This window comes from Triticum urartu, chromosome 4, assembly GCF_003073215.2.
Source record: "Triticum urartu cultivar G1812 chromosome 4, Tu2.1, whole genome shotgun sequence".
NCBI classification, from domain to species: Eukaryota; Viridiplantae; Streptophyta; class Magnoliopsida; order Poales; family Poaceae; genus Triticum; species Triticum urartu.
In genome coordinates, this window is record NC_053025.1 from 524046576 (window position 1) to 524056751 (window position 10176).

Genomic DNA, 10176 nt, shown 5'->3' on the forward strand with positions numbered 1-10176 from the left:
CCTCAGCCCCCAAGAACACCGCTCATCAAGCCCCTTTGCATACGTTCCCGCCTGATTTGCACATCCCAATCTTGCGGCAGCTTCGCCATTCCGGAAGATCGAAGTTGCAAGGACCGTCGCATCAGGTGGTTCCGTTAGATCTGGGTGCTGCTCAATTTTGGTCAGGGAATAAATGTTGCAACCTCTTTCCCTTTCCAGATCGTGAAATAGGTGCGCGAGATGCTGACGATCTGGGCCTGGTTGCAGTGCACTGGCTGATTGAGCACGCGCGAGAGACGAGAGTCGCACGATCTCGAACACCCGGACGTCTCACGAGGAGGTTTGCGTCAGTCAAAAAAAACAATTGGTAGAAATAAAGGGTTTTCTTTTGTATTACTCAGTGCACAAATGAGATTGTTGTCGATGATCTTGGACATGCATATAAATGACCGTCAATTAAACTAAGTTATACGACATCAATGTTTTTTATATATGCTTGAACATCGAATTATTATTTCCCTTTTATTTGCGGGGAATCGTAATATTTTTTTCATTTGTTCAAAATTCTCAATTCTTATTTATCTATCCTAAATATTTGAATGACAATATATTTCTACACGACATAATGTGTTCGCACAATAGAGCCTTTTATTGGCGCCATAATATCAGAGTGCGTGATTCCATCTAGTAGTTGAATACTACAATTAATCAGAACCAACGACTACTGCAGCTGTAGTAAAATATAAGGACCATCGAGATCTCGTCTAAAAAACATGAAGAAGCCTCTCTTTATGGATTCCAATGAACCACATTATTTCTTCTCTTCAATAAGTAATGGTTCGTGATAAGAATAAGCACTGGCCCAGAAAGGGAGGCTGATTCCTTTCGAAACAGTGCGAGTCCTCCTATTTCCCCACCCGCGCCCTAGAAAGCGAGGTCACACGCGCCCCTAGCTGCCCACGCGCCAATTTGAGCCGGCCCATGTACGGTTTGGGCGCTCCGTTTTTCATTTTTCTTTACTTTGACAATTCTTCATGGATCTCAAATTTGGGAAAGATGTTTGGATTTCAAAAAATGTTCTTTAATTTAAAAACAAAATATGAAAACAAAAATCCAAATTTCAAAAAATGTCCACGAATTTGAATATGTTTTGGATATCATAAAATGTCCATGCTTTTTTAATATGGATTCAAAATTTTCGTTATTTTTCAAAAAATGTTCCCAAAAATTAAATAGTATTCGCCGATTGTACATGAGTTCAGAAAATGTTCAAGACTTTTTGAAATATTGTGAATTCAAAAGGTTTATGAATTTAGAAAAATCGCAAAATATGAATAGCATTCGTCAATTGTTCATGAATTCCAAAAATGTTCGGGATTTCATAAAATGTTCATGATTTTTTCTATAATATTTTCACAACAATGTAAATAATGTTCGCCGATTTCTCATGAATACAAAAAATGTTGACAATTTTATAAAAATATTTTTAATTCAAAATATTTGTGGATTTTATAATTTGTTATGAAAATTTAAATAATCTTCGTCCATTGTTCACGAATTCAAAAAAATGACAATTCAAAAATTATTCGTGAATTTCAAAAATTGTTCCAAAATTAAAAAATCATCATTATAAAATGTAAGATGATTCGGAAAATGTGTAGGGATTCAAAAGTTGTTCATCAATTAAAAAAATGGTCGCAAATTTCAAAAATTTGTCATCCATTAAAAAATGTTCATGAATTTCAAAAAATATTCGTCAATTCAGAAAATGTTCGTGACTTCCAAAAATTGTTCTTGAATTCAAAATTGTTATGTTGCTGATCTCTGGGAAACATGTGATACCTGTTAAGGTAGATGTTGTTTACTTCTCAAGAATGTGATGATTGGGTGGTCGGTCATGACGCCGTGATGGAGTGGTTTGTAATCCTGAATGGCGTTGTCTTACCAGGTTTTTTGGATATGAAAATCAGGTATGAAAGCTCCTCGATTCCGAAAAGGAAGGCAAATAATCAATGTGCTAAGCAGCAAGTACCATACTTCTAAGGCCCTTTACCAGCAGGTGTTCCAACCAGAGAATCCAACACCAAAAAATACAACAGAAAAACGTGTTATTCACCAAAAGAGAAGATGAACATTTGCTTGTATCACGCAGATTTTATTCCTCAAAAAGGAAAAAAAAAGGTGTCCCCAGGTTACAGCAATCAAATGGGGGCAGTCCCTTTGTTTTTAATTCAGTGGCAGTTTGAGTCATGTGGACAAACCGACCGCCCATGTGTGCCTGCAGTTTGAAATACGGCATATGCTTCACCACGTATGCGTTTAAATAGCTATAATTACAATGGTATTTTTCAAAAGAGGAAAGCTGCATTGGCATCTTTCAAATTGGCGAAAATTGTAGAGGCATCATTCCAGTTAACCCCAGAACAAAACAAAAGCATGGAAACAAGAAAGTTTGAGTGAGTGCTATTATGATCCTCATGTCCTGGTTTGTGCATCAGAATTGATTGTTGTCTTGTGTGGAGAAAAAAAATTACATGGAACGCTTCTGCTAAGATTTGTATGCAGGAAAAGAAAAATCTGCAGCTACAACTCTCAGTGACTCGCTCAACTCTGAAGCTGGAACAGACAAACTACACTACTTTTGATACTCCACATGGGAAAACCCTCTTCAAATAACACATTGAAAGACATGGATCTAATAGCACCACATGGGAAAATGGTGTTTCAGTGGCATAATAGAGCATCACGATAAAACAAGTGTGCCAAAATATTTGTCATTCCATATGAGCAAGCCTCTCGTCACAAATGAGCTGTTTTAGAATTGATTGTTAGCTGAACAAGGAACTAGCAGATTGTCATTTTTACTTATTAAAACTGAACCCGCAGCAAATAGTTACCTATATAAAGATAAAATGTATACAGGATTACTAATTGCTCAAAAGAGACCATCAGATCTGCATTTTCACTTCACCTAGATGTATCACAGCCTCAATTTCCAAGAAACTGGTAGTCGCCAAAAAACCATGAGGACTCAAAAAAGCCAACAGACCATGAAACTGTAGCCCGCAGATGCACTCCCAGATCGCAATAATCAAATGGGGGCCTTAGCACTTACAGTGAACCCACATAATCGGACCATCAAGCATACAAGATCTAGCAGCAAAAAGAAAATGTAGAAAACGAGCCAGAATTTGAATAAAAGATGCGTGATTCCATTTATCAAACCAGAGATTTGAACAATCGATGGCACCCACAGGACATACAAGGAGGGCAAACAACTACAGAACCATAGACAGCTACCGGCAACCAAGCGGAGCGGGCAGGGCGCGTGCGGAGCCTAGGCGCGCTCCCCGCGGATGCGGCGGGCGAGCTGGATGTCCTTGGGCATGATGGTGACGCGCTTGGCGTGGATGGCGCAGAGGTTGGTGTCCTCGAAGAGGCCGACGAGGTAGGCCTCGGCGGCCTCCTGCAGGGCGGAGACGGCGGAGGACTGGAAGCGGAGGTCGGTCTTGAAGTCCTGGGCGATCTCGCGGACGAGGCGCTGGAAGGGGAGCTTGCGGATGAGCAGCTCCGTGCTCTTCTGGTACTTGCGGATCTCGCGGAGGGCGACGGTCCCCGGGCGGAAGCGGTGGGGCTTCTTCACGCCGCCGGTGGCCGGGGCGGACTTGCGCGCCGCCTTGGTCGCCAGCTGCTTCCTCGGCGCCTTGCCGCCGGTGGACTTGCGCGCCGTCTGCTTCGTGCGGGCCATCGAAGCTTGTTGGAGAGGGGAGAGATGCTGCTGCTGCTGCTACGGTTTGGAGATTGAGATTGTGATTTCTCGCGGTGGTGGATTCGTGGAGGGATGGAGGGGGGTATAAATAGGATCTGGGATGGGTTTTGGTGCTTTGCGCGCGATGATTTTGGGGTTTGGATTTCGCCGGGCGGGCGGCGGAGGGTGGCACGGGCACCGTTGGATCGCTTCCAGATGGACGGTTTGGATTCAAGTTTGCGGCCGTCACGCGGATCGCTATCCGTGTGCCTCACGAGCGGTGTGCTGCTGTTGAGCGGGACTAGAGCAGTAGACTTTTTTTTTGCGGGGGTAGACTTTTACGAAGCATTTCAGTCTTGTACTGAAACTTTTGAAGAATTGTTTTTTTTGGGGGGGGGGGGGGGGGGGTGTTCTGAAGAATTGATTGTCATTTGAAAACAAAAGATGATAATATAACCTAGTTCCGGAGCAATTTGTTAAAAGGATGTTTAAAATGTTAAATGGACCGTTGCATGATCGATAATTTTTACCACGGTCTAATTCACATCTCCCGCGTCATCTTGCTTACCTTGTTATGCGGATATGTGTTTGAGCCTTTTCTGAATTTCTCCTGATTTTTGGTTCAAATTTGCATCATGAAGCTGATCAAAAAACCCAAGCTCCGGCCTTGGTTGGAGTGGGCGTCAACGTTGTTCTCGTCGCATGCTCCTTGGGGGAGTCGTCTTGGAGGTATCATCTTCTGTCGGATAACACTAGCACATGAGGTTTTTTTTGCATCGTTGTCGGATAGGTGGGTGCATGACCTGGGGGTGATGTGGAAGACGGAGCGGCGGCTCCGGAGTTCACCCTCCATGGTTGCATCTTGGGTTGCTTGGGGGCAGAGTCGACAAACTCGTTCGGTACGCAACCTCGGGGCCGGTCCGTGCGTTTGTGTGGTTAGAGCGTCGGGTCCGGGTCGTGTGGTAGGGTGTTGTCTCACGTTTCTTGGGCTACAAAGTCGTTGGCTCATTTGTACCCTAGCCTCGAGGTTGGCGTGTGTGGATATGTATCGGTTTTTGGCTAGTTCTTTTTAATAAATTCGTCAATTCTCTTGTTCTATCTTCTAAAAAGTCATAGCTCATGTTGGTTGCTTGACAAGAAGAACTTATACATAACTAGCTGACTGCCCGTCAATTGCCATGGAGCAGCACAACAATGTTTTATTGTTGTATTTGTCCTTCTTGACCCTTCACTGGTTCTATTTTTCTTGACATATTTCTTATCCCACAAATAAACAGACAAACATTGATCTTCCTTCACTGGTCCGCCACTTCGCTCTAGCTTTGATGTCCTGGTATAACTTCACTTGATATAGCTTCATTGTGAGATGATAAGCTAACTCTTGCGATGATTGTGATTTGTTCTTTTATGGTTTGATTGATTGCGCTCATGTGTATGTGTGTTTTCATGAGGACTTTGGACCAACCAGACGTTCAAATAAATGCTTCATGTGTTTTCCCTCTTTCATTCTCACCAAGCATCACAAAATTCTCAGAATAAGTGAATTCATCAGACCTAAAAAAAGTGAATTCATCATTGTGCTCGCTTTTGCTCTTGGTTTGCTAAGACACTAAATGTTCTTCCAGTCTGGTCAAATCAGGAGTAGATGAAGCATACTGAGTTGGGAAGGCAAAACATAAATATGAGCGAAATCTTACTGGGATATGTTGGTGACATATATAAACTGAACACAGTTTGGTCACTATATGCTCGCTCACTGAACAAAAACTGAACCACGGATAAACCTCATACTAGATGCTAAATTATCTACATACCACAACATATCATGAAGTTTTCTCACCATGTCATTGAGCAACAAGTCTTCTATTTTTAAAATTCAAAAAACTTTGTTGTCTTTCTCCCACGTAGCTCTCTTTCCGCCAATCACCATGTCCCTTTCTCCACACTAAGTCCCATATGAAAAACAAGATAAAGATGAATATGATCTTTATCATCCTCGGCTACCTTTGTTGTCCTTATTTCTGCATCTTGCTTGCAGTAGCTTGAAACATATATGTACAATAAAAAATAGCACGTAAAGTGACCCCGGTATGGAGACTACGACTGCAGCTGAGGTCGTGGCATCGTCCAAGAGGAAGCCATCAACATGCCAGTCGGGCAGCGTCTTCGTCAGCTACTGGGAGATGCTACTGCAATTCATGCTAGCCATGCCACTGGCGTCACCGCTGTAGCCTGCATGGGTCCTTGTTGCAGGGGCTACTGATGTTCTCTTCCTCCCCCGGTTCCTCCTGACACTGATGACAGAGGATTTACCCAGGAAACACTACCATGGTCAGTGCAACACTAATTTACTTACCAAGAAAACAACACCTTCCTCCTCATGTTCCAAAGCTGGGCTAAACAGGACACATGCTTCAACTCCACCTTCCACGCATCCAGTCCCTAGTTCATGTTGTGGACAAATATGCCTCCTCCCTTTTTCGCTTGCCCCAATCGTGTGCTCTTTTCTCACCTCTGCATTCAGTGAGTACATCAGAATCTCATATCAACATAAACTTCATAACATATGGTAGCATTGGATATGGATACAACAACGACAACAAGCAACACTGGATCTAAGTGAGTTGCACTTTTACAAGGTGACCTGGTGAGCCCGTTCTACAGGAGCAAGGTTGTTAAAAATTTCGAGTTGTTTCCCTTGCGGTGGGAGATAATGAAACATTACTTTTTCCATTTTGGAGATCTGCAAGAGATCATCATCAAATTGAATGATCCAAAATAACCAAAAGTATAATCATCTTATTTCATTTGTTTCAGGAAAACGAATTATGAAGCAAGAAGTACAAATTGGAGGCATTATGTGACCTTCATGGGAAAGAATATAAGACAGGAAAAGAGAAAAGAGAGTGAGGTATTTTACCAGCGCCCCGAGGCTCGCCCTCCGTCAACAACAACAGCACCCAATCCTTATTTGAAATTCAACAGCAATTAGCATGTATAAACAATAACTGAATGTCTTCTAGTTTCTTAAGGAATTCGTCTTCCTTGCAATAAAAAGTATTGCGGAACTTGAAAAAAGAGAGCCATAATCAAGATCCTTCAAGCACATTCCCATGACGAGCAGAAAAATGAAGCCTTCAGCACAAGCCCATGACGAGCAGAAAAATGAGGCGCTACAAAATCACATTTTGTGTACAATCAACCGCAGAAGAAAAAAGAAGGGAAACTGCGACCTAGAGTACCCGCTGGATGAGAGATCCGTGTGGAGGGCTGCGGATGCGTCGCCGGAGAACTTGTGCTTTAGGCCGCTAGAGGAGGACGGTGCTAGGTTGGAGACACTCACACTTTACCCATGGATTTGGAGAGTGGGGTTGGCAGAGTACAGAGGCTGCGCGATGGTGACCAATACTACGGCCGCGCGACAGGCACGGAGACGGATAATAGATTGTCCTCATGCGGTGAGGAGTGCGGAACCGGTGGCGATGTCCATGGCCAGGACTGCAGTCACAACTACGCGGTGTCGTCCACGGCGACGCGGCTGTTGGAGAACGTAGTAATTTCAAAAAAATTCCTACGCACACGCAAGATCATGGTGATGCATAGCAACGAGAGGGAAGAGTGTTGTCCACGTACCCTCGTAGACCGAAAGCGGAAGCGTTAGCACAACACAGTTGATGTAGTCGTACGTCTTCACGATCCGACCGATCAAGTACCGAACGCACGTCACCTCCGAGTTCAGCACATGTTCAGCCCGATGACGTCCCTCGAACTCCGATCCAGCCGAGTGTTGAGGGAGAGTTTCATCAGCACGACGGCGTGGTGATGATGATGATGTTCTACCAACGCAGGGCTTCGCCTAAGCACCGCTACAATATTATCGAGGTGGACTATGATGGAGTGGGGCACCGCACACGGCTAAAAAATCAAATCAATTGTTATGTCTATGGGGTGTCCCCTGCCCCCGTATATAAAGGAGCAAGGGGGGAGGTGCGGCCGGCCAGGAGGAGGCGCGCCAGGAGGAGTCCTACTCCCACCGGGAGTACGACTCCCTCCCTTCCTTGTTGGATTAGGAGAAGGAGGGAAAGAGGAGGGAGAGAGGAAGGAAGGGGGGGGCCTTATCCTTGTCCTATTCGGACTAGAGGGGGAGGGGCGCGCGGCCCTGCCCTAGCCGCCTCTCCTCTTCTCCACTAGGGCCCACTATGGCCCATTAAGCCCCCGGGGGGTTCCGGTAACCCCTCGGTACTCCGGTAAAATCCCGATTTCACCCGGAACATTTCCGATATCCAAATATAGGCTTCCAATATATCAATCTTCATGTCTCGACCATTTCGAGACTCCTCGTCATGTCCGTGATCACATCCTGGACTCCGAACAACCTTCGGTACATCAAAACTCATAAACTCATAATATAACCGTCATCGAAACTTTAAGCGTGCGGACCCTATGGGTTCGAGAACTATGTAGACATGACCGAGACACGTCTCCGGTCAATAACCAATAGCGGAACCTAGATGCTCATATTGGCTCCCACATATTCTACGAAGATCTTTATCGGTCAGACCGCATAACAACATACGTTGTTCCCTTTGTCATCGGTATGTTACTTGCCCGAGATTCGATCGTCGGTATCTCAATACCTAGTTCAATCTCGTTACCGGCAAGTCTCTTTACTCGTTACGTAATACATCATCCCGCAACTAACTCATTAGTTGCAATGCTTGCAAGGCTTAAGTGATGTGCATTACCGAGTGGGCCCAGAGATACCTCTCCGATAATCTGAGTGACAAATCCTAATCTCAAAATACGCCAACCCAACAAGTACCTTCGGAGACACCTGTAGAGCACCTTTATAATCACCCAGTTACGTTGTGACGTTTGGTAGTACACAAAGTGTTCCTCCGGCAAACGGGAGTTGCATAATCTCATAGTCATAGGAACATGTATAAGTCATGAAGAAAGCAATAGCAATATACTAAAGGATCGAGTGCTAAGCTAACGGAATGGGTCAAGTCAATCACATCATTCTCCTAATGATGTGATCCCGTTAATCAAATGACAACTCATGTCTATGGTTAGGAAACATAAACATCTTTGATCAACGAGCTAGTCAAATAGAGGCATACTAGTGACACTCTGTTTGTCTATGTATTCACACAAGTATTATGTTTCCGGTTAATACAATTCTAGCATGAATAATAAACATTTATCATGATATAAGGAAATAAATAATAACTTTATTATTGCCTCTAGGGCATATTTCCTTCAGTCTCCCACTTGCACTAGAGTCAATAATCTAGATTACATAGTAATGATTCTAACACCCATGGAGTCTTGGTGATGATCATGTTTTGCTCGTGGAAGAGGCTTAGTCAACGGGTCTGCAACATTCAGATTCGTATGTATCTTGCAAATTTCTATGTCTCCCACCTGGACTAGATCCCTGATGGAATTGAAGCGTCTCTTGATGTGCTTGGTTCTCTTTTGAAATCTGGATTCCTTCGCCAAGGCAATTGCTCCACTATTGTCACAAAAGATTTTCATTGGACCCGATGCACTAGGTATGACACCTAGATCGGATATGAACTCCTTCATCCAGACTCCTTCATTTGCTGCTTCCGAAGCAGCTATGTACTCCGCTTCACATGTAGATCCCGCCACGACGCTTTGTTTAGAACTACACCAACTGACAGCTCCACCGTTCAATGTAAACACGTATCCGGTTTGCGATTTAGAATCGTCCGGATCAGTGTCAAAACTTGCATCAACGTAACCATTTACAATGAGCTCTTTGTCACCTCCATAAACGAGAAACATATCCTTAGTCCTTTTCAGGTATTTCAGGATGTTCTTGACCGCTGTCCAGTGATCCACTCCTGGATTACTTTGGTACCTCCCTGCAAGACTTATAGCAAGGCACACATCAGGTCTGGTACACAGCATTGCATACATGATAGAGCCTATGTCTGAAGCATAGGGAACATCTTTCATCTTCTCTCTATCTTCTGCAGTGGTCAGGCATTGAGTCTTACTCAACTTCACACCTTGTAACACAGCCAAGAACCCTTTCTTTGCTTGATCCATTTTGAACTTCTTTAAAACTTTATCAAGGTACGTGCTTTGTGAAAGTCCAATTAAGCGTCTTGATCTATCTCTATAGATCTTGATGCCCAATATATAAGCAGCTTCACCGAGGTCTTTCATTGAAAAACTCTTATTCAAGTATCCCTTTATGCTATCCAGAAATTCTATATCATTTCCAATCAGCAATATGTCATCCACATATAATATCAGAAATGCTACAGAGCTCCCACTCACTTTCTTGTAAATACAGGCTTCTCCAAAAGTCTGTACAAAACCAAATGCTTTGATCACACTATCAAAGTGTTTATTCCAACTCCGAGAGGCTTGCACCAGTCCATAAATGGATCGCTGGAGCATGCATACTTTGT

At 43.7% G+C, this 10176-nt stretch overlaps 1 protein-coding gene across 1 annotated transcript; it reads right to left on the reverse strand.

Annotated features, from left to right (window-relative positions):
* Positions 1 to 3169: 3169 nt before the first annotated feature.
* Positions 3170 to 3812, reverse strand: LOC125552425 (histone H3.2). The gene has a single exon (XM_048715977.1). It carries the CDS (start codon positions 3725 to 3727, stop codon positions 3317 to 3319), a length of 411 nt encoding a protein of 136 aa, XP_048571934.1. The 5' UTR covers positions 3728 to 3812; the 3' UTR covers positions 3170 to 3316.
* Positions 3813 to 10176: the final 6364 nt, after the last annotated feature.

Excerpts from the sequence above, each read along its gene's own strand:
- LOC125552425 (XM_048715977.1), bottom strand. The coding sequence starts at position 3,727 with ATGGCCCGCACGAAGCAGACGGCGCGCAAGTCCACCGGCGGCAAGGCG.